At 41.7% G+C, this 25,545-nt stretch overlaps 1 protein-coding gene across 1 annotated transcript in view; it reads left to right on the top strand.

Moving 5' to 3' along the window:
- LOC122939163 (amiloride-sensitive amine oxidase [copper-containing]-like) overlaps positions 1 to 25,331 on the top strand; it is a 47,550-nt gene extending 22,219 nt beyond the window's left edge. The window contains exons 3-5 of the mRNA XM_044295165.1: positions 21,001 to 21,289; positions 23,655 to 23,787; positions 23,938 to 25,331. Of these exons, the coding sequence (XP_044151100.1) occupies positions 21,001 to 21,289; positions 23,655 to 23,787; positions 23,938 to 24,213 (698 nt within the window). The 3' untranslated portion in view covers positions 24,214 to 25,331. The remainder of the gene's footprint in view (positions 1 to 21,000; positions 21,290 to 23,654; positions 23,788 to 23,937) is intronic.
- Positions 25,332 to 25,545: the final 214 nt, after the last annotated feature.

Here is a 25,545-nt window from a genome sequence, read left to right as displayed (position 1 = left end):
ATATTCTTGTACATAGGAGCAGTATTATAGTAGTTATATTCTTGTACATAGGAGGCAGTATTATAGTAGTTATATTCTTGTACATAGGAGCAGTATTATAGTAGTGATATTCTTTTAAATAGGAGCAGTATTATAGTAGTTATATTCTTGTACATAGGAGCAGTATTATAGTAGTTATATTCCTGTACATAGGAGCAGTATTATAGTAGTTATATTCCTGTACATAGGAGGCAGTATTATAGTAGTTATATTCCTGTACATAGGAGGCAGTATTATAGTAGTGATATTCTTTTAACCACTTCAGCCCCGCTAGGTGAAACCCCCTTCATGACCAGGCCACTTTTTACACTTCGGCACTACACTCCTTTCACCGTTTATCGCTCGGTCATGCAACTTACCACCCAAATGAATTTTACCTCCTTTTCTTCTCACTAATGGAGCTTTCATTTGGTGGTATTTTATTGCTGCTGACATTTTTACTTTTTTTGTTATTAATCAAAATATAACGATTTTTTTGCAAAAAAATGACATTTTTCACTTTCAGCTGTGAAATTTTGCAAAAAAAACGACATCCATATATAAATTTTTCGCTACATTTATAGTTCTACATGTCTTTGATAAAAAAAAAATGTTTGGGCAAAAAAAAAATGGTTTGGGTAAAAGTTATAGCATTTACAAACTATGGTACAAAAATGTGAATTTCCGCTTTTTGAAACGGCTCTGATTTTCTGAGCACCTGTCATGTTTCCTGAGGTTCTACAATGCCCAAACAGTATAACTACTCCACAAATGACCCCATTTCGGAAAGTAGACACCCTAAGGTATTCGCTGATGGGCATAGTGAGTTCATAGAACTTTTTATTTTTTGTCACAAGTTAGCGGAAAATGATGATGATTTTTATTTATTTTTTTTTCTTACAAAGTCTCATATTCCACTAACTTGCGACAAAAAATAAAAAATTCTAGGAACTCACCATGCCCCTCACAGAATACCTTGGGGTGTCTTCTTTCCAAAATGGGGTCACTTGTGGCGTAGTTATACTGCCCTGGCAATTTAGGGGCCCAAATGTGTGAGAAGAACTTTGCAATCAAAATGTGTAAGAAATGACCGGTGAAATCCGAAAGGTGCTCTTTGGAATGTGTGCCCCTTTGCCCACCTTGGCTGCAAAAAAGTGTCACACATCTGGTATCGCCGTACTCAGGAGAAGTTGGGGAATGTGTTTTGGGGTGTCATTTTACATATACCCATGCTGGGTGAGAGAAATATCTTGGCAAAAGACAACTTTTCCCATTTTTTTATACAAAGTTGGCATTTGACCAAGATATTTTTCTCACCCAGCATGGGTATATGTAAAATGACACCCCAAAACACATTCCCCAACTTCTCCTGAGTACGGCGATACCAGATGTGTCACACTTTTTTGCTGCCAAGGTGGGCAAAGGGGCACATATTCCAAAGTGCACCTTTCGGATTTTGCAGGCCATTTTTTACACATTTTGATTGCAAGGTACTTCTCACACATTTGGGCCCCTAAATTGCCAGGGCAGTATAACTACGCCACAAGTGACCCCATTTCGGAAAGAAGACACCCTAAGGTATTCCGTGAGGGGCATATTGAGTCCATGAAAGATTGAAATTTTTGTCCTAAGTTAGCGGAAAGTGAGACTTTGTGAGGAAAAAACAAAAAAAAATCAATATCCGCTAACTTATGCAAAAAAAAAAAAATTCTATGAACTCGCCATGCCCCTCATTGAATACCTTGGGGTGTCTTCTTTCCAAAGTGGGGTCACATGTGGGGTATTTATACTGCCCTGGCTTTTTAGGGGCCCGAAAGTGTGAGAAGAAGTCTGGGATCCAAATGTCTAAAAATGCCCTCCTAAAAGGAATTTGGGCCCCTTTGCGCATCTAGGCTGCAAAAAAGTGTGACACATCTGGTATCGCCGTACTCAGGAGAAGTTGGGGAATGTGTTTTGGGGTGTCATTTTACATATACCCATGCTGGGTGAGAAAAATATCTTGGTCAAATGCCAACTTTGTATAAAAAAATGGGAAAAGTTGTCTTTTGCCAAGATATTTCTCTCACCCAGCATGGGTATATGTAAAATGACACCCCAAAACACATTCCCCAACTTCTCCTGAGTACGGCGATACCAGATGTGTGACACTTTTTTGCAGCCTAGGTGGGCAAAGGGGCACATATTCCAAAGTGCACCTTTCGGATTTTGCAGGCCATTTTTTACACATTTTGATTGCAAGGTACTTCTCACACATTTGGGCCCCTAAATTGCCAGGGCAGTATAACTACGCCACAAGTGACCCCATTTTGGAAAGAAGACACCCCAAGGTATTCCGTGAGGGGCATGGCGAGTTCCTAGAATTTTTTATTTTTTGTCACAAGTTAGCGGAAAATGATGATTTTTTTTTTTTTCTCTTTTTTTCTTACAAAGTCTCATATTCCACTAACTTGCAACAAAAAATAAAAATTCTAGGAACTCGCCATGCCCCTCACGGAATACCTTGGGGTGTCTTCTTTCCAAAATGGGGTCACTTGTGGCGTAGTTATACTGCCCAGGCAATTTAGGGGCCCAAATGTGTGAGAAGAACTTTGCAATCAAAATGTGTAAAAAATGGCCGGTGAAATACGAAAGGTGCACTTTGGAATATGCGCCCCTTTGCCCACCTTGGCATCAAAAAAGTGTCACGCATGTGGTATCGCCGTACTCAGGAGAAGTTGGGGAATGTGTTTTGGGGTGTCATTTTACATATACCCATGCTGGGTGAGAGAAATATCTTGGCAAACGACAACTTTTCCCATTTTTTTATACAAAGTTGGCATTTGACCAAGATATTTTTCTCACCCAGCATGGGTATATGTAAAATGACACCCCAAAACACATTCCCCAACTTCTCCTGAGTACGGCGATACCAGATGTGTCACTTTTTTGCTGCCAAGGTGGGCAAAGGGGCACATATTCCAAAGTGCACCTTTCGGATTTTGCAGGGCATTTTTTACACATTTTGATTGCAAGGTACTTCTCACACATTTGGGCCCCTAAATTGCCAGGGCAGTATAACTACGCCACAAGTGACCCCATTTTGGAAAGAAGACACCCTAAGGTATTCCGTGAGGGGCACTGCGAGTTCCTAGAATTTTTTTTTTTTTGTCACAAGTTAGCGGAAAATGATGATGTTTTTTTTTTTTTTTTTTTTTTTCTTACAAAGTCTCATATTCCACTAACTTGCGACAAAAAATAAAAAATTCTAGGAACTCACCATGCCCCTCACAGAACACCTTGGGGTGTCTTCTTTCCAAAATGGGGTCACTTGTGGGGTAGTTATACTGCCCTGGCATTTTAGGGGCCCAAATGTGTGAGAAGTACTTTGCAATCAAAATGTGTAAAAAATGGCCTGCAAAATCCGAAAGGTGCACTTTGGAATATGTGCCCCTTTGCCCACCTTGGCAGCAAAAAAGTGTCACACATCTGGTATCGCCGTACTCAGGAGAAGTTGGGGAATGTGTTTTGGGGGCCATTTTACATATACCCATGCTGGGTGAGAGAAATATCTTGGCAAACGACAACTTTTCCCATTTTTTTATACAAAGTTGGCATTTGACCAAGATATTTTTCTCACCCAGCATGGGTATATGTAAAATGACACCCAAAACACATTCCCCAACTTCTTCTGAGTACGGCGATACCAGATGTGTCACACTTTTTTGCAGCCTAGATGCGCAAAGCGGCCCAAATTCCTTTTAGGAGGGCATTTTTAGACATTTGGATCCCAGGCTTCTTCTCACGCTTTAGGGCCTCTAAAAAGCCAGGGCAGTATAAATACCCCACATGTGACCCCACTTTGGAAAGAAGACACCCCAAGGTATCCAATGAGGGGCCTGGCAAGTTCATCGAATTTTTTTTTTTTTCGCATAAGTTAGCGGAAATTGATTTTTTTTTGTTTTTTCTCACAAAGTCTCACTTTCCGCTAACTTAGGACAAAAATTTCAATCTTTCATGGACTCAATATGCCCCTCAGCAAATACCTTGGGGTGTCTTCTTTCCAAAATGGGGTCAGTTGTGGGGTGTTTGTACTGCCCTGGCATTTGAGGGTCTCCGCAATCATTACATGTATGGCCAGCATTAGCAGTTTCTGCTATTCTCCTTATATTGAGCATACAGGTAATGAGATTTTGTTTTCCGTTCAGCCTCTGGGCTGAAAGAAAAAAATGAACGGCACAGATTTCTTCATTCGCATCGATCAATGTGGATGAAAAAATCTCTGCCAAAAAAAAAAAATGGAGGGGAAAGGCGTCTGCCAGGACATAGGAGCTCCGCCCAACATCCATACCCACTTAGCTCGTATGCCCTGGCAAACCCGATTTCTCCATTCACATCAATCGATGTGGATGAATAAATCATTGCCGGGATTTTTTTTTTTATATATATATATATACAAAGTGCTTGCCAAAGCATAGGAACGCCGCCTCCTCCTCAGCTCGTATGCCTTGGCAAACGTATCTGTCACTGCAGAGGAGAAAATCCCGTCTTGCAGCGCCGCATACACCGACTTGCGTGTAATCTGACAGCAGCGCAATGCTTCTGTCAGAATGCACATCGGTGCTGCAGCTAGTAGATCGGTTGGTCCACCTGGAAGGTAAAAAGACAAAAAAAAAAAAAGAAAAAGAAAAAACCAGGCCACAACGCAATAATTTTATTAACTTTGGAACAGAACATGTAACTTTAACTTTTGGAACTAAACATTAACCTGTTTGCTTACCTGTTTTTTGTTTTTTTTTTGTTTTTTTACCTTTATAGAACAAACCTCTCCTTCCCCATGGGTCAATGTGCAAAGCGCAAATCGCCCAAAGATGTGGCGAAGTGCGTTATGCACTTTGTCCCATGTGAAAGGAGACGTTTGCAGCAGCTGTGAGTGAATGGGCCCTAATAGCCCTGTGTGCCTATCCTGGTGAGATGTGATCCCTATGCTAGGTGTACCTGTGTGTGGTACTTTCGGAAACACTCCCCTAAGCATAGGGCAGGGTGGTCGGGACAGTCAGGACAGAAATAGCGGGTGTCACGCCTTATTCCACTCCTGCTACAGACACGACATTTTTTTCTGGGTGGCGGTCGGTTTGAGGTACCAGCAACGACACTGGGGAAGTGTCGCTCGTGTAGACGGCTAACTACACTGGTGGATGGGGCCACGGAACCTCCTGGATACAGGAGGTTCGCGATGATCTCTTCCTGAAATTTGAGGAAGGATCCAGTTTTCCCAGCCTTACTGTAGAGAACAAAACTATTAAATACAGCCAATTGAATTAAATATACAGACACCTTCTTATACCAGCGTCTGGTGCGTCGGGAAACTAAATACGGAGACAACATCTGGTCATTGAAGTCGACCCCTCCCATGTGGAGGTTATAGTCGTGGACTGAGAGGGGCTTTTCAATGACACGGGTTGCTCGCTCAATTAGTATTGTCGTGTCTGCGTGAATGGAGGAGAGCATGTAAACGTCACGCTTGTCTCTCCATTTCACCGCGAGCAGTTCTTCGTTACACAGTGCGGCCCTCTGCCCCCTTGCAAGACGGGTGGTAACGAGCCGTTGGGGGAAGCCCGCGCGACTAGTTCACGCGGTACCACAGGCGCCAATCCGTTCTAGAAACAAATGCCTAAAGAGGGCCACACTTGTGTAGAAATTGTCCACATAAAGATGGTACCCCTTGCCGAATAAGGGTGACACCAAGTCCCAGACTGTCTTCCCACTGCTCCCCAGGTAGTCAGGGCAACCGACCGGCTCCAGGGTCTGATCTTTTCCCTCATAGACCCGAAATTTGTGGGTATAGCCTGTGGCCCTTTCACAGAGCTTATACAATTTGACCCCATACCGGGCGCGCTTGTTTGGGATGTATTGTTTGAAGCCAAGGCGCCCGGTAAAATGTATCAGGGACTCGTCTATGCAGATGTTTTGCTCAGGGGTATACAAATCTGCAAATTTCTGGTTGAAATGGTCTATGAGGGGCCGAATTTTGTGGAGCCGGTCAAAAGCAGGGTGGCCCCTGGGACGGGAGGCGGTGTTGTCGCTAAAGTGCAGGAAACGCAGGATGACCTCAAATCGTGTCCTGGACATGGCAGCAGAGAACATGGGCATGTGATGAATCGGGTTCGTGGACCAATATGACCGCAATTCATGCTTTTTTGTCAGGCCCATGTTGAGGAGGAGGCCCAGAAAAGTTTTAAATTCGGAAACTTGGACTGGTTTCCACCGGAAAGGCTGGGCATAAAAGCTTCCCGGGTTAGCGGTGATAAATTGTGTGGCATACCGATTTGTTTCTGCCACAACTAAGCCTAAAAGCTCCGCAGTCAAGAACAGCTCAAAAGATCCCAGGGCCGAACCGATCTGAGCCGTCTCAACCCGAACTCCAGACTGGGCAGTGAAAGGGAAAACTACGGGTGCGGCTGAAGTTGGGGACTGCCAATCAGGGTTTGCCAGCACCTCTGGGATTCTAGGGGCTCTACGGGCACGTCTTTGCGGTGGCTGCGACGGGGTCACTACTGCACGTGCCACCGTACCAGCTTCAACTGCCCTTCTGGTGCTCGCTACTTCACCAGGTTGTACGGCAGTGCTGGTACTAGGTCCAGGAAGGGCTGGGCTGCTGGTGTATGCCTCACCACGTAATCCGACAGCACCAGCCCCACTCTGCTGCTCTTGAAGCGGATCCTGCGCAACCTGTGGTCTAGCGACACGGGGCCGGGTACGCCTGGTGGTATCAGGGACCTCAACCTCCTCGTCCGAACTTTGGGTCAGAGAGCCACTGCTTTCTACAGGTTCGTATTCTGACCCGCTGGATTCATCAGATGAGGGTTCCCACTCCTCATCCGACTGGGTCAGAAGCCTGTAGGCCTCTTCAGAAGAATACCCCCTGTTAGACATGTGGGCAACTAAATTTCGGGGTATTCCCTGAGACTACCCAAGAAAAAAAAAGCAAGCCTGTCTTACAAAGGGGAGGCTAGCGAAGTACCGGAGGCCGCTGCGGTTGATAAAAAATATCAAAACTGATTTTTTTATCGCCGCAGTGCGTGTAAAGTGAATGTGCAGTGATCAAAAAAAAAAAATTTTTTTGTCACTGCGGTGGGGCGGGCGTGGGCGAACGCACGTGTGGGCGACCGATCAGGCCTGATCGGGCAAACACTGCGTTTTGGGTGGAGGGCGAACTAAAGTGACACTAGTACTATTATAGATCTGACCGTGATCAGTTTTGATCACTTTCAGATACTATAAAAGTACAAATGCTGATTAGCGATACGCTAATCAGCGAATAAGTGACTGCGGTGCGGTGGGCTGGGCGCTAACTGATCGCTAACTACCTAACCAAGGGACCTAAACTATACCTAAAACCTAACGGTCAATAACAGTGAAAAAAAAAAGTGACAGTTTACACTGATCACTTTTTTCCTTTCACTAGTGATTGACAGGGGGGGAGGATAAAAGGGGTGATCAAAGGGTTAATTGGGGTGATCTGGGGGCTAAATGTGGTGTGGTGGGTACTCACAGTAAAGATGTGCTCCTCTGCTCCTCTGCTGGAACCAACCGACCAAAAGAAGGAGCAGAGGAGCAGGCAGCCATATAACCACATCATATTTACTAATATGTGGGGTTATATGGCTGCTGATTGGTTTTTTTAAAAAATCAGCAGCCTGCCAGCCAATGATCGTGGCCGGCAGGCTGCTGACGAAATACTCTGCTGCGAAATGCCGGCCCGCGATGCGCATGCGCGGGCCGGCTGTGACGTAATCTCGCGTCTCGCGAGAGGACGCGCCGATGCGTCCAGGAGGAACTAAACAACCACCTCCCGGACGCATCGGTGCGTACAGCGGTCGGGAGGTGGTTAAATAGGAGCAGTATTATAGTAGTTATATTCTTGTACATAGGAGCAGTATTATAGTAGTTATATTCTTGTACATAGGACCAATATTATAGTAGTGATATTCTTGTACATAGGATAAGTATTATAGTAGTTATATTCTTGTACATAGGAGCAGTATTATAGTAGTTATATTCCTGTACATAGGAGCAGTATTATAGTATGTTATATTCTTGTACATAGGAGCAGTATTATAGTAGTTATATTCCTGTACATAGGAGCAGTATTATAGTAGTTATATTCCTGTACATAGGAGGCAGTATTATAGTAGTTATATTCTTGTACATAGGAGCAGTATTATAGTAGTTATATTCTTGTACATAGGAGCAGTATTATAGTAGTTATATTCTTGTACATAGGAGCAGTATTATAGTAGTTATATTCTTGTACATAGGAGGCAGTATTATAGTAGTTATATTCTTGTACATAGGAGCAGTATTATAGTAGTTATATTCTTGTACATAGGAGCAGTATTATAGTAGTTATATTCTTGTACATAGGAGCAGTATTATAGTAGTTATATTCTTGTACATAGGACCAATATTATAGTAGTGATATTCTTGTACATAGGATAAGTATTATAGTAGTTATATTCTTGTACATAGGAGCAGTATTATAGTAGTTATATTCCTGTACATAGGAGCAGTATTATAGTAGTTATATTCCTGTACATAGGAGGCAGTATTATAGTAGTTATATTCTTGTACATAGGAGCAGTATTATAGTAGTTATATTCTTGTACATAGGAGCAGTATTATAGTAGTTATATTCTTGTACATAGGAGGCAGTATTATAGTAGTTATATTCTTGTACATAGGAGGCAGTATTATAGTAGTTATATTCTTGTACATAGGAGCAGTATTATAGTAGTTATATTCTTGTACATAGGAGCAGTATTATAGTAGTTATATTCTTGTACATAGGAGCAGTATTATAGTAGTTATATTCTTGTACATAGGAGCAGTATTATAGTAGTTATATTCTTGTACATAGGAGCAGTATTATAGTAGTTATATTCTTGTACATAGGAGCAGTATTATAGTAGTTATATTCTTGTACATAGGAGCAGTATTATAGTAGTTATATTCTTGTACATAGGAGCAGTATTATAGTAGTTTATATTCTTGTACATAGGAGCAGTATTATAGTAGTTATATTCTTGTACATAGGAGCAGTATTATAGTAGTTATATTCTTGTACATAGGAGCAGTATTATAGTAGTTATATTCTTGTACATAGGAGCAGTATTATAGTAGTTATATTCTTGTACATAGGAGCAGTATTATAGTAGTTATATTCTTGTACATAGGAGCAGTATTATAGTAGTTATATTCTTGTACATAGGAGCAGTATATAGTAGTTATATTCTTGTACATAGGAGCAGTATTATAGTAGTTATATTCTTGTACATAGGGCAGTATTATAGTAGGTTATATTCTTGTACATAGGAGCAGTATTATAGTAGTTATATTCTTGTACATAGGAGGCAGTATTATAGTAGTTATATTCTTTGTACATAGGAGCAGTATTATAGTAGTTATATTCTTGTACATAGGAGCAGTATTATAGTAGTTATATTCTTGTACATAGGTAGCAGTAATTATAGTAGTTATATTCTTGTACATAGGAGCAGTATTATAGTAGTTATATTCTTGTACATAGGAGCAGTATTATAGTAGTTATATTCTTATACATAGGAGGCAGTATTATAGTAGTTATATTCTTGTACATAGGAGCAGTATTATAGTAGTTATATTCTTGTACATAGGAGCAGTATTATAGTAGTTATATTCTTGTACATAGGAGCAGTATTATAGTAGTTATATTCTTATACATAGGAGCAGTATTATAGTAGTTATATTCTTGTACATAGGAGCAGTATTATAGTAGTTATATTCTTGTACATAGGAGCCAGTATATAGTAGTTATATTCTTGTACCTAGGATCAGTATTATAGTAGTTATATTCTTGTACATAGGAGCAGTATTATAGTAGTTATATTCTTGTACATAGGAGCAGTATTATAGTAGTTATATTCTTATACATAGGAGGAGCAGTATTATAGTAGTTATATTCTTGTACATAGGAGCAGTATTATAGTAGTTATATTCTTGTACATAGGAGCAGTATTATAGTAGTTATATTCTTGTACATAGGAGCAGTATTATAGTAGTTATATTCTTGTACATAGGAGGCAGTATTATAGTAGTTATATTCTTGTACATAGGAGCAGTATTATAGTAGTTATATTCTTGTACATAGGAGCAGTCTTATAGTAGTTATATTCTTGTACATAGGAGGCAGTATTATAGTAGTTATATTCTTGTACATAGGAGCCAGTATTATAGTAGTTATATTCTTGTACATAGGAGCAGTATTATAGTAGTTATATTCTTGTACATAGGAGCAGTATTATAGTAGTTATATTCTTGTACATAGGAGCAGTATTATAGTAGTTATATTCTTGTACATAGGAGGCAGTATTATAGTAGTTATATTCTTGTACATAGGAGCAGTATTATAGTAGTTATATTCTTGTACATAGGAGCAGTATTATAGTAGTTATATTCTTATACATAGGAGGCAGTATTATAGTACTTATATTCTTGTACATAGGAGCAGTATTATAGTAGTTATATTCTTGTACATAGGAGGCAGTATTATAATAGTTATATTCTTGTACATAGGACCAATATTATAGTAGTTATATTCTTGTACATAGGATAAGTATTATAGTAGTTATATTCTTGTACATAGGAGCAGTATTATAGTAGTTATATTCCTGTACATAGGAGCAGTATTATAGTAGTTATATTCCTGTACATAGGAGGCAATTTTTATTAGTATAAAACAAGCAAAAATACAATAGTACATTCCGAAATGAGAATGAACAAACAATTATTAAACTGAAATCATACATATCATCAAAATAATAGGTTTATAATAACTTTAACTTAAGAGTCCATTGCAAATAAATGGGAGAAAAGATGAATAAATAAACATGATTCCAGGATACATGAACCAGAAATTACTCCAAATATACATTCTTCCATAATTTTTCATTCCCGCCCTTTCTCCTAACTTCTATAGATCTGACCCACCTTAGCTCCGACAGGATGAGGTTTACGGCTTTCTCATGGTTGAAGGGCTCACTGTGGATGGACACTCTTGTTCTTGTCTGCCAGTGATAGTATTTAACGATGGTTATAATCAAATGCAGGGTCCCCCGGTCAATGTCAGCTACCTGTGATGTCACACCATATACAATGTCTGGGTAGGTCAGAGACTGCAGCCTTGGGATTTTTAGCTTGCTGGCTATCTCCTGCCATATCTGTCGCCCTCCCCAGCACTCGGTTATAAAATGTTCCATAGTCTCCTCCTGCTGACAGCCCAAGGGACACATGCGATCTAGAACACTCAAGAACTTTAAATTGCCTCTGACAAAAAGCTTCCCATGGAATGACAGCCAGGCAATGTCAAACAACTTTGCAGGAAGCCTTGGTCCGTTGAGGAACCTAAGACTTTTCTGCAAGGTGGCCGTTGTACAGTCTCTCAGTGCTGGCTGCAAGTTATAGAAGGCCCTACAGATCTTTATATAGAGATCCTTCCTGGTCTTAGTCTCCAGATACACCTTGTCTATTCCCCATTTCTTCACACACTTTAGACCATATTCCAGGTACTGGGGGAGGAAGCCAAGAGTAAACCGACCCCTCTTGAGACTGCCGCCTCGCACCCAAGACTCTGCAAAAGGCAATATCCAGTCCCTGACACTGTTCGCCCACAGGGAGCTGCTGTTTGAGTCCAGGCAACCAAAATTAACTTTCAGAAACATGGAGTCAAAGAACACCCTTGGATTTAACATATCCAGCCCACCCTCTCTCCTCTGTAGGTAGGTGATCCCTCTTTTTATTGGGTTCAACCTGTTCCCCCACAAAAGTTGGAAGAACAGGCTAAAGAGCCTAGCCGAGAAAGGTTCTGGCAAAGGAAAGACAACAGAGACGTACAAGAAGACGGGGACCAGGTAAGTCTTCAACATAGTAACCCTTTCTCTATAGGTCAGCCTCCAGTTCTTCCATCGCTGAACCTTTGCATTTCCGGAATCCAACTTTTCTTCCCAATTTAGTTTGGCATTATCTTCCCTCCCAAATTTGACCCCAAGGATTTTAATATAGGTGGAGGCCTTTGCAAATTGTGGCAGATCAAAGTCTGGATCAGTACTTAAAGTCCAGAGAGCTTGACTCTTCTCAAGGTTGACTAGAGACCCCGAGGCCTCCGAGTAGCTTCTGATGGCTGCAGACAACATCTGCACCTCACGAGGCTCAGATATCACCACAGTCACATCATCCGCATAGGCAACTACTTTCAAAGGCAAGCAGTGGGGGACCGGCACCCCCTGAAAATCGCACTCCTGCAGTGACCTCAGGAACGGGTCCAAGGCAAACACATACAGCAGTGGACTCAAAGGGCAACCCTGTCTCACCCCTGCCTCTACTTCAAAAGTGTCCCCTTGCCAACCATTGATTAGAGGAAAGCTCTTCGCCTCACAATATAAAGTTTTCAGCCAATCTACAAATTGTCCTGGAATACCGTACTTTGACAAAGTGGCCCATAGATACTCGTGATCCACTCTGTCAAAAGCTTTAGCCTGGTCCAGACCTACAACATATCTCCCACACCTCAGAGCTTTACATCTCTCAAACATCTCCCTTATCGAGATGACTGCTCCAGAGATGTTCCGCCCTTTTACTGTGCCAAACTGACAGCCTGCCAACAGTGCCCGGGACAAACAGACTAACCTAGAGAACATGATTTTTGCCAGAATCTTCCTGTCAACATTCAAGAGGGCAATCGGCCTCCAGTTCTTGATGTCACTAGGCTCCTTACCTTTAGACAGCAGAATTAGCGAGGACACCCTCATGGACGGAGGCATCAGGTGATTTTCTAGACAATTTTTGTACACGTCCACGAGGATTGGGGCCAAGTGGTCTCCGAACTTCTTATAGAATTCTGCTGTTATACCATCTGGACCTGGTGCCTTCTTCAGATGTAACTGATCAATGGCCACTTTAACTTCCTCCACCGTTAATTCTGCTGTCAAAGGAGAAAAGTCCACATCATTAGTATCAGGTCCTGGAGTTGCCTCCAAGAATTGAGTCATCTTCTCTTTATCCAAAACCTTCTTCTGAAATAAGCCAGCATAGTAAGATCTCACCACCCCCAGGATACCCTCCCGAGATTCCTGCAAAACACCCTGGGAGTCAGTGAGACCTGCCACCGATCTATTAGCCACACGTTCCCTGCAATTCTCAAAGGGATCAGGAGCCCCTAAGGTCCCATAATCCCGTTCCAGAACCAGGGAGGTGTACCTGCTGTACTGATACTGACTTATCTCAGATTTCAGTTGGTCGATCTTTTGTTTTTCATCCCCACCCGCCGAATACAGTGACTCCAATTCTTTCCGCAGCCTGAGATACTGGCTATACTTACTCTTCCCTCTTTTAATTGACAGTCCCTGTAAGAGGGATCTGATCTCCACCTTGACATCCTCCCACCAGTCGGCCACGTTGTTATAAAAGTCCACTCTCTGAAGCTGAACCTGGAAAAGAGAGTGGACACAATCCTGGACATAGACATCATCCAGGAGGCTAGAATTAAGCCTCCATAGCCCTCTACCAATATCAGAGCGTCTAGTGGCTCCCAAGCAAAACAACAAAGCCAGGTGGTCAGAGTAGGGGACGACCTTCTCACTTATCCCGCTAACAGTCTCTGTGGGGTTCACAAACGCCATGTCAATTCTACTGCTTCTGTCAGCACAAGAATATGTGAAGTTTGGCTTCCTGCCACCCCATGTGAAGACATCACTTAGGCCAGCCTGCGATATTATATTACTTAAGACTCTGGAGTCTCTGACCACCGCCCTGCCCGAGGACCGGTCACCTGATGACAAAGTGACATTAAAGTCCCCCGCCATTACTACAGGTATAGAGGTGAAAAGATACTGCTTCACATCATTAAACAGCTGGATTCTCTCAGCCACTGTCTGTGGGCCGTAGATGTTAATAAAGCGGAGCCGTCTACCATGGATGGTCACTTCCAGCACCAGGCACCTTCCCATAGCTACCTCCGTTAACCTGTGCACAGTCACGTCATTTGTGTTAAACAATATGGCCACCCCGGCATAAGGCTCCACAGCCAGCGACCAGCAAGAAGGACCAGACCGCCATTCGCTCTCAGCCTCACGTAGATGCCCCAAGGTGTTCAAACGTGTCTCCTGCAGAAAGATGACATCTGCATCCAGGTATCTGAGGTGATCGTATACCGCGTGTCTGGTCCTTCTTACTTTGATGCTGTTCACATTGCTCGAAGCAACTTTTAGAAAAAACCCAGCCATCACAAGACAACATAGAAAGAGCAGATAAGTGACTCCCATCAACATAGGTCAGGATCAGAGGCTTCCTGCCTACCACCGGTCTCCATATCTGACTCTACAAGGGCTTCTACAGGAGGGGGCTTCTTCTTTGTTGGGGGGTCCCCTGTGTCTGCCTCACACTCATTATCTATTCTCTGTTGCTCTTCCTCATAATCCCCATCAGACTCTGATAACGCCTCATATCTGTTTGATAGGACCATGACGCCTGCACCGGTACTGACTTTTTTCCTGGTGTTTTGGCCCAGGTTATGTTCCTCCTCAGACTTACGGGAAGACTTATCTTTTTTCCTCCTTTTGTTCCTCTTGGCCTCTTCATATACAGACGGTGATACAGAGGCGGCTGCCTGAGACTGGTCCTGAGTGACCACCTCCATGGTGCCCTGTGTGCTCTCTGAAGGCTGAGGTTCGGGTGTTGTCTCACCTGACCCCTGTTGTACCTCGTGCCTCGTCAGTATGGTCCCTGACATCAAAGCCTCCTCCTCTATAGCGTCTGCGGCCTCTGCTAACTCCTCATCTGGAAGCTCCCTGCATACGTTATGCCAGGCATCTGGGCAATCCTTATGTGAGTGGCCAATCTGCCCGCAGAGATTGCACCTAACGTTCTTACATGTGGCACTCAGATGGCCGAGCTCACCGCACAGGTTGCACTTGACCACTGTGCACACATTTGCCACATGACCGACTTTGCCACACTTGAAGCACTTTCTAGGTTGCCCAGGATAAAAACAGACGCCCTTCTCTCTACCGATAAAGAAGGAGTTAGGGAGATGTAAGGTGATGTTATTGTGCTGGCGCAGCTTCACCAGCACCTTCCACCCTCCAGTCCAGACACCATCATCGTCCCTGTTCTTAGTGAGATCGGACACGAGGTCACAGTGCCTCCGGAGCCACACCACAATGTCCTGGGGAGGAACAGATTCATTCCAGAAGATGACATTCACAATAACAGTGTCTGGCTTGGAAATGGGAATGAAAATGAACTTATTCCAGCCCTCGGTGTCTCTAACCCTGGCAAAGTTTGCCCAGAACCTATCCAGACTAGACATAAGCTTAAAGCTGACATCATAGCCCTGCCTGTCTGGTAGATTTATCACCGCCAGGATGTCCTCTGGAGCAAACCCCATCTGGTGGCACAGGAGTTCCCTCACCACAAACCTCCTATCGGGGAGGTCTTCTTTGGTGCCTCGGTGCTTAAACCTTACCACGTTCCTCCTCTTAAACGCCTGGCCCGTATAGCCTGCACTGGAGGTGAAGGATGGAGCGCCGCGGCTCCAGGCATTTCTGGGAGGATCCTGACGGGGCTCACTACCTTGAGTATTGGGCCGCGCGTCTGCACTAGAGGGGACAGTCTCATCCGACGTGGGTTGTGTTAAGGGGGGGAAATTACAGACATCATTCCGTACACCCTCCTGACCACCATCCACCTCTATATCCCACACAGACTGTACAGTGTCCCCAGCCCCCAACCCCTCAGGTACAATATCAATGTCCCCGGTCTGTGCCCCAGTAACAGAGCTCTCCTGCGTCTCCGCATCACCCTGACCCATGGATACATGTCCACTGCCCTGCTGTTGGGCTGGCTCTGCTGGGACTTGTGGTGCCACATATCCAGGATGTTGCTCAGGGACAGCTGAAGGTTCTTGCTGCTGCTCTTGCCCACCTCCCTTCTGGAAAGAGAAACTTGCAGGCTTCAGTATTGGTTGTGTCACTCGCCGGGCCTCATCTGGGGACACGGACCCTGATTGTGCTCTAGAGGAGCGGGATCCAGAGTCACTGTTCTGTCTCTGCTGTGAGAAGCGTTCCTGGTTCCCGTAGGACTCGGCCAGGGGCCCCATCCTCTCCAGGACACAGTCCATCTCCTTCACCACCTGTGCCAGCTCTATGCCCAGTGAGTGCAGCTTGGTATCATACAAGGTGTTACTATCGGGGTGTGCAGTTTTCAGGTTATATATACAGTCTATCTGCATCTGTAGCAGTTGTTTGTGATGCTTTAACTCCCCCATTCTCCTTACCAGTGCCGGGATCTCCTCCGCCATCTGCAGCTCAGGTGCTCTTGTGGTCTCCTTCACCTGCTGTCCTGGTCGGGGCAGGGGTCCAGGCTGTTTGGATTCACCGGTCTCCTGCAGCTTTGCCTTCCCAGCTTTACTGCTAGTACTTGCGGTTGCATCTGCTGAGGCCTGTTCACACTTTGCAGTGTTTGCAGACATGGCATTCCTGGTTACCTGTAGAGGCATTGCTGCAGATCTGGTGCGGCCCTGACAGGCCATGCTGGAAGCCACAACTTGCTGTTTCAGGTTTTCTTGCAGTGTTTGTTTCTCCAGTGATGTCCGTCTCTGTCTGTGTGCAGGAGAGGGGAGCTGCTCACCTGCTGCACGGCCTGTGCTCGTCACCCCTGCACCTTGCTGGCTGGACTTGGGATCCGCTTGCATCTTCACTGCACTCACTTTCCTCTCCTCTTCTTTCTTCAGAACAACAATACTTCCTTCATTCTGCTGCTGACTGGAAACTTTGGGATTAGTATCCACTTTAGGAATGGTTTGGGAGTTTTCTCCCAGTGTAGGCCTGGAAGCCTGGGCCTCGCTGAGGGAAGTTCCCCGCCCGGGCTGGCCACACCCTGGGCTCTGGACAGACATCCACAGGCTCAGGAGAGCTACTCACACACGTCCTCACAGCTAGGAGGCAGTATTATAGTAGTTATATTCTTGTACATAGGAGCAGTATTATAGTAGTATTCTGTACATAGGAGCAGTATTATAAGTAGGTATATTCTTGTACATAGGAGGCCAATATTATAGTAGTTATATTCTTGTACATAAGATGAAGTATTATAGTAGTTATATTCCTTGTACATAGGAGCAGTATATAGTAGTTATATTCCTTGTACATAGGAGCAGTCATTATAGTAGTTTATATTCCTTGTACATAGGAGGCAGTATTATAGTAGTTATATTCTTTTACATAGGAGCAGTATTATAGTAGTTATATTCTTGTACATAGGAGGCAGTATTAGTAGTAGTATATTCTTGTACATAGGAGCAGTCATATAGTAGTTATATTCTTGTACATAGGAGGCGTCATTAAGTAGTTATATTCTTGTACATAGGAGCAGTATTATAGTAGTTATATTATTGTACATAGGAGCATGTATTATAGTAGTTATATTCTTGTTACATAGGAGCAGTATTATAGTAGTTATATTCTTGTACATAGGAGCAGTATTATAGTAGTTTATATACTTGTACATAGGAGGCAGTATATAGTAGTTATATTCTTGTACATAGGAGCAGTATTATAGTAGTTATATTCTTGTACATAGGAGCAGTATTATAGTAGTTATATTCTTGTACATAGGAGCAGTATTATAGTAGTTATATTCTTGTACATAGGAGCAGTATTATAGTAGTTATATTCTTGTACATAGGAGCAGTATTATAGTAGTTATATTGTACATAGGAGCAGTATTATAGTTATATTCTTGTACATAGGAGCAGTATTATGTAGTTATATTCTTGTACATAGGAGCAGTATTATAGTAGTTATATCTTGTACATAGGAGCAGTATTATAGTAGTTATATTCTTGTACATAGGAGCAGTATTATAGTAGTTATATTCTTGTACATAGGAGCAGTATTATAGTAGTTATATTCTTGTACATAGGAGCAGTATTATAGTAGTTTTTTGTACATAGGAGCAGTATTATAGTAGTTATATTCTTGTACATAGAGCAGTATTATAGTAGTTTATTCTTGTACATAGGAGCAGTATTATAGTCGTTATATTCTTGTACATATGAGCAGTATTATAGTAGTTATATTCTGTACATAGGAGCAGTATATAGTAGTTATATTCTGTACATAGGAGCAGTATTATAGTAGTTATATTCTTGTACATGAGGCCAGTATTATAGTAGTTAGATTCTTGTACATAGGAGCAGTATTATAGTAGTTATATTCTTTACATAGGAGCAGTATTATAGTAGTTTATATTCTTGTACATAGAGCAGTATATAGTAGTTATTCTTGTACATCGGACGGCAGTATTATAGTAGTTTATTTCTTGTACAATAGGAGGCAGTATTATAGTAGTTATATTCTTGTACATAGGAGCCGTATTATAGTAGTTATATTCTTGTACATAGGGGCAGTATTATAGTAGTTATATTCTTGTACATAGGATGCAGTATTATAGAGTTATAATTCTGTACATAGGAGCAGTATTATAGTAGTTATATTCTTGTTACATAGGAGCAGTATTATAGTAGTTATATTCTTGTTACATAGGAGACGTATTATTAGTTATATTCTTAGTACATGGAGCATAGGAGGCGTATTATAGTAGTTATATTCTTGTACATAGGAAGCAGTATTATAGTAGTTATATTCTTGTACATAGGAAGCAGTATTATAGTAGTTATATTCTTGTACATAGGAGCAGTATTATAGTAGTTATATTCTTGTACATAGGAGCAGTATTATAGTAGTTATAATTCTTGTACATAGGAGGCAGTATTATAGTAGTTATATTCTTGTACATAGGAGCAGTATTATAGTAGTTATATTCTTGTACATAGGAGCAGTATTATAGTAGTTATATTCCTGTACATAGGAGGCAGTATTATAGTAGTTATATTCGTGTACATAGGAGGCAGTATTATAGTAGTTATATTCTTGTACATAGGAGGCAGGTATTATAGTAGTTATAATTCTTAGTACATAGGAGCAGTATTATAGTAGTTATATTCTTGTACATAGGAGCAGTATTATAGTAGTTATATTCTTGTACATAGGAGCAGTATTATAGTAGTTATATTCTGTACATAGGAGCAGTATTATAGTAGTTATATTCTTGTACATAGGAGTCAGTATTATAGTAGTTATATTCTTAGTACATAGGAGGCAGTATTATAGTAGTTATATTCTTATACATAGGATGCAGTAATTATCAGTACTTATATTCTTGTACATAGGAGCAGTATTATAGTAGTTATATTCTTGTACATAGAGCAGTATATAGTAGTATATTATTATAACTAGGAGGCAGTATTATATACTTATTCTTGTACATAGGAGCAGTGTATATAGTCGTTATATTCTTGTACATAGGAGGCAGTTATTTAAATAGGTATATTCTTTACATAGGAGCAGTATTATAGTAGTTCTATTCTTGTAATAGGATAAGTATTATAGTTGTTATATTCTTTACATAGGATGCAGTATTATGTAGTATATTATTGTAAATAGGAGAGTATATAGTAGTTATATTCCTGTACATCGGAGCGTATTATAGTAGTTATATCTTGACATAGGAGCAGTATTACGTAGTTATTGCCGTACATAGGAGCAGTATTATAGTAGGTATGTCATGTACATAGGAGGCAGTATTTATAAGTAGTTTATTGTACATAGGAGCAGTATTATAGTAGTTATATTCTTGTACAGTAGGAGCTAGTATTATAGTTAGTTATATTTCTGTGTACATAGGAGCAGTATTATAGGTAGTTATATTCGTTGTACATAGGAGGCAGTATTATAGTAGTTATATTCTTGTACATAGGAGCAGTATTATAGTAGTTTATATTCTTGTACATAGGAGCAGTATTATAGTAGTTAAGTCTTGTAAAGGAGCAGTATTATAGTAGTATAGATTGTAAAATAGGAAGCAGTATTTATTAGTTATATTCTTGTACATAGGAGCAGTATTATAGTAGTTATATTCTTGTACATAGGAAGCAGTATTATAGTAGTTATGTCTTACTAGGACAGTATTATAGTATATATTCTGGACATAGGATGTTTATAGTAGTTATATTCTTGTACATAGGAGCAGTTATAGTAGTTATATTCTTGTACATAGAGGCAGTATTATAGTAGTTATATTCTTTACATAGGGAGCAGTATTATAGTAGTTATATTCTTTGTACATAGGAGGCAGGTATTTATATAGTAGTATATTCTTGTACATAGGAGCAGTATTATAGTAGTGATATTCTTTTAAATAGGAGCAGTATATAGTAGTTATATTCTTGACATAGGAGCAGTATTATAGTAGTTATGTTCTTGTACATAGGACCAGTATTATAGTCAGTTCTATTCTTGTACATAGGATAAGTATAGTAGTTCTATTCTTGTTACATAGGAGCAGTATTATAGTAGTTATATTCTTGTACATAGGAGCAGTATTATAGTAGTTATATTCTTATACATAGGATGGCAGTATTATAGTTATTATATTCTTGTACATAGGAGCAGATTATAGTAGTTATATTCTTGTACATAGGAGCAGTATTATAGTAGTTATATTCTCTATACATAGGAGGCAGTATTATAGTACTTATATTCTTGTACATAGGAGCAGTATTATAGTAGTTATACTTCTTGTACATAGGATGGCAGATTATAATAGGTATATTCTTGTACATAGGAGCAGTCTTATAGTAGTTTATATTCTTGTACATAGGATAAGTATTATAGTTGTTATATTCTTATACATAGGAGGCAGTATTATAGTAGTTATATTCTTGTACATAGGATAAGTATTTTAGTAATTATATTCTTGTACATAGGAGGCAGTATAATAGTAGTTATTTTCTTGTACATAAAGGTAGTATTATAGTAGTGTTATTAAAATATATTCTCTGCACATTTATAGGTACAGAAAACAGCTTTGAAACCATTGATCTGAAATATGAGAACATTACAAATCCTTGGAGTCCGGGTCACTTTATTGTCCAGTCCCGTATGGATCGCGTCCCGAGAAGCAGTGAGCGTCAGGCTGCTTTTAGGTTTGGATCTCACGTCCCGAGGTATCTAATGTTTCTAAACCCCAACAAGAAGAACAAGTGGGGACATCAGAAGAGCTATCGGATCCAGTATAACTCCCATGCCCATAGTGTGCTGCCACGAATGTGGGCCGAGGAGAAGGGAATCTCATGGTCCAGGTTAGTGGGAGAATTGGACATCTGCTTATGGAAGAGTGGAGATTGCTTATAAGGTGTAACATATGATCCATCATTCCGGGAAGCACAGTAGATAGATTCATGGAAAAAGCAAAGTCTAGCCTCTCAGGGCATAATAAATAAACCTTTGAGCCTTATAATATAAGGTGTTAACATTAGGTAAATCCAACCTCGGATGAAAAACACACAACAGATTCTACCGTGTCATATTTTACTCTACAAAAATGGCGCCAATAAGGAAAAGCCATTAGTTTATGCTCAGCTCTTAAGTTGCGGCCACTATATTTCCATTGAATTGAGCTCTGGGCTTTGTCTGGACAATTGCAACATCTTGATTTTTCAGCCATTCTCTTGTAGATTCACTGAAATGCTTGGGATCCTTTTCCCATTGTATGACTAAGTTTTGACCAAGCTTTGGTTTTTCGATAGACAACCTCACATCTGACTATACAATACTTCGGTACCCAGATGGGTTCATCAGCATCTCAATGCCTGCAAGGTGCTCAGGTCCTGCAGCTGCAAGGTGTTCGTGCTGGTATGGTGGGTTTGGTTTTCTCTGTGCATCATGGCCAATCATCTTTTAATGTCATTAACCTGGAAATGTAACATGCTAACTGAGGCCTGTAGAGTCTAAGCTGTAGCTCTTGGGTTTTTCTAAGCATTGCACTTTAGGGTAAATTTGCTGGGAAGATTGTCAACTGTCTTGAATGTTTTCCACTTATGAATAACTCCAGACTGATGGGTAGCAACAATCACTCTTCTAAGGTCATTGCTGAGGTCTTTCCTGCTTGGCTAACACAACCCTGAATGCTCCAGGCCAGCAAACTGCTAAACCTTCGCCTTTTATAGAGGAGGTCACATTTGCTGATGATTTATTAATCTAGGGATTTTATTAACGGCACCCAGCTGCTACACACCCTTGTAGGGTAGACTTCATTTTTCACACTTCTTCTGCATTTTGACCTGGATTTTGTTAAATAGGTAATGACCTGGTGTAATATGTCATGTGCTGTTCATCTGAGGTTGGATTAGACCAGGCATGCTGGGAGTTGTAGTTTTGCAACAGCTGGAGGGCCGCAGTTTGGACATGCCTGGATTAGACCCTCTAAGGACTGGATATTTTTTATTATAACCAGAGAATTTTAAGACAATGGACTATTTTTCTCATGACTGTACAGTATATAATTACAAATGGAAAGTTTGGGCACAAAAGAAAATATCTGAATTATCCATGAGATTTTAGGTCGATTCTCCTTATCTCTCACTTAAAGGGCCAGTCCAGTCTTATGTCAAATTAGCTATTCATTGTGAAATGAAAGGCTCTGTAACTTCTGCTAGAATCTCTCACTATTTTCAATACTTTCTGACAGTGAATAGGATAAGTTTTCTGTACAACCATGTCGGGGCTAAAAACTTTCAATGACCTAGGACTTTTCTCAGCTGAAAGCTTGTTACAATTGTATCCAGTCTAGATTATCTTCTGTGAGGTGTGGACTGCAGACTGATACATTTTACACCAGGCATGCTCAACCTGCGGCCCTCCAGCTGTTGCAAAACTACAACTCCCAGCATGCCTTAACAGCCTACAGCTATCAGCGTACAGCAGGGCATGGTGGGAGTTGTAGTTTTACAACAGCTGGAGGGCCGCAGGTTGAGCATCCCTGTTTTACACTATACCTGCGCCGATACACTTTAACTAACCATTAGGGCAGGGGAGAAATGTGTGGGCTGATGTGTTTAGTTCACATAGAATTGTCTTCAGCTGTGGTCTCAACCTATGAGTCTGCACTTGTAGTTCCATAACTACAACTCCAACCATGCACAGACAGCTTTTGGGTGTCCAGGGTATGCTGGGAGTTGAAGTTTCACAACAGATGGAGAGCCGCAGGTTGGAAACCACTGCTCTAGACTACAGAGTCATCAGTGTATAAGGCTACTTTGACACTAGCGGTTTTGCTGGATTCAGCAGGGTTCAGCAAAAACGCTTCCGTTACCGATAATGCAACCGTCTGCATCTGTTATTAACGGATCTGGTTGTATTATTTTTAACATAGCCAAGACGGGGGGACGGATCAGTTTTCTATTGTGTCAGAGAAAACGGATCCGTCCCCATTGACTTGCATTGTGGGCATGCTGCGGTTTGCTCTCCGCTATGAGAACGGAACAGAATGCATTTTGGCGCACTCCGTTCTGTTCAGTTACGTTTTGTCCCCATTTACAATGAATGAGGACAAAACGGAAGCGTTTTTTTTCCGGTATTGAGACCCTATGACGGATCTCAACACCGGAAAATATTAACGCTAGTGTGAAAGAAGCCTAAGTGTCTATATGTCCATCTGACCTGCAGATACAGCCTGGCAGTGACCAGACACAGGGAGTCAGAGCAGAGCAGCAGCAGCATCTACATCCAGTGTGACCCCTGGGACCCCGCCGTCTATTTTGAGAATTTCATCCGTAACAATGAGGACATTGTAAACAAGGTAAGTACTGAGATGTCATTAGTCTTCTTCATGACTCCTATGATTGACTCCATCTTCTTCCTGGTCATCTGGTCTTGTCTTGGGACTTCTCATTACCTCTACATATGGTTGTAACATTGGGGTTACTGATGTTCTCTTTGTTTTTTTAAGGATCTTGTTGCCTGGGTGACAGTCGGCTTCCTCCACATCCCCCATGCTGAGGACATCCCAAATACATCCACCCCGGGAAATGCGGTTGGATTCTTACTTCGACCTTTCAACTTTTTTGATGAAGACCCCTCCGCGGCCTCCAGGAGCACAGTCATCGTGAGACCCACGGACAAAACCTTCACCAAAGTGAACATCCAACGTTGGACTCCTGAAGTGATCGGTCAATGTGTGTCAGACAAGCCCTTCCGCTACAACGGTACTTACTTCTCAGACTGAGGATTTATCTTGAGGATTTATCTAAAATTTCCACATAGAGGATGGAAACATACAGAGGTTCAACCAGCCATCTCAAGACAATGAACGTTCCAGTGTCTCCCTAGGAGCCCAGAGTCATCGAAACAAAATCGGGAGTCATTGGCATCCATCACTGTGCAGCAAAAAAAGGAGGGCGGCACAGACAAGAAGTCACAGTGTAGCAATATATGTAACATCTCATCAGATCATTTGGGGATACTATGTTGCAGTGTGACATGTCCCACCTTAACACCAGCTTCGAATTCTTTGCCGCCTTATATGTGTAGCATACTTGTGCATATAATATAAATGACACCACCACAGCACTGTATACAAGATGGATGAAGACTTCCCACTATGACTTGCTGTGCCCAGAAACTTGTTTTGCTTGCTTTTACACCAATATCTTCCCCGTATCAGCCACAATGCCTCTTATAAAGGGGTTAGATTGGCCCACCAGAGTACCAGAGGATCCTCCGGTGGTCCCAGACTCTGATACTATAAAAGGCTTCAAAGATCCTCAAGAAAAAAAAAACCTTTGGCTGTTTTTGGAGCCTGGAGTTTAAATGATGATATAGAGGTAGGGCCTCGAGAATAATATCCTCAGTGGTCCCAAGGAACCCAAGTCTGACACTGCTCTTATACTGCCATAATGATCATACAACAGCCACATGTACCCCATAATAGCCACAATTCCACTTATTCCAGCCACCATTCTCCCAGGACATGACCCTCATATCAGCCCATATCACCCCCATGACCCAGCGCTTGCTTACCTCCTGGGCCAGGTGGGCTTCCTCACATTGCTCAGTTCCTCACCAGCTCCAGTGTGACACAGGGACAGGTCACGTCTGACTCCTCGTTAGTTTTCACTTCTATCCACATCCTATAGATGAGCTCCTGCCGCCGGGGTCTAGTGTCAGTGCGGACAATAAAACTTTAATGATTGATCACCGAAGACGCCGTTCTTATAATACCATATTTTGCTTTACCCAAACTGACCAATCATAATCTAGGAATAATGTGATCAGTTGTTACAGACAAAGCCTCCATAAATAAATTCCTCAATGTTTATAATCAATAAAAAAAATATAACAATGTGTATTGTCTAGATGCAATAAATGACCAATGATCAAGAGCAACACTAGATGGAGCTCACTACATACAGAATATACAGCCACCACTAGAGGGAGCTCACTACATACAGATTATACAGCCACCACTAGAGGGAGCTCACTACATACAGATTATACAGCCACCACTAGAGGGAGCTCACTACATACAGAATATACAGCCACTGCTAGAGGGAGCTCA

This window comes from Bufo gargarizans, chromosome 5 (assembly GCF_014858855.1).
Source record: "Bufo gargarizans isolate SCDJY-AF-19 chromosome 5, ASM1485885v1, whole genome shotgun sequence".
Lineage (NCBI taxonomy): Eukaryota > Metazoa > Chordata > Amphibia > Anura > Bufonidae > Bufo > Bufo gargarizans.
This window is presented reverse-complemented; position numbering and strand designations above follow the sequence as displayed.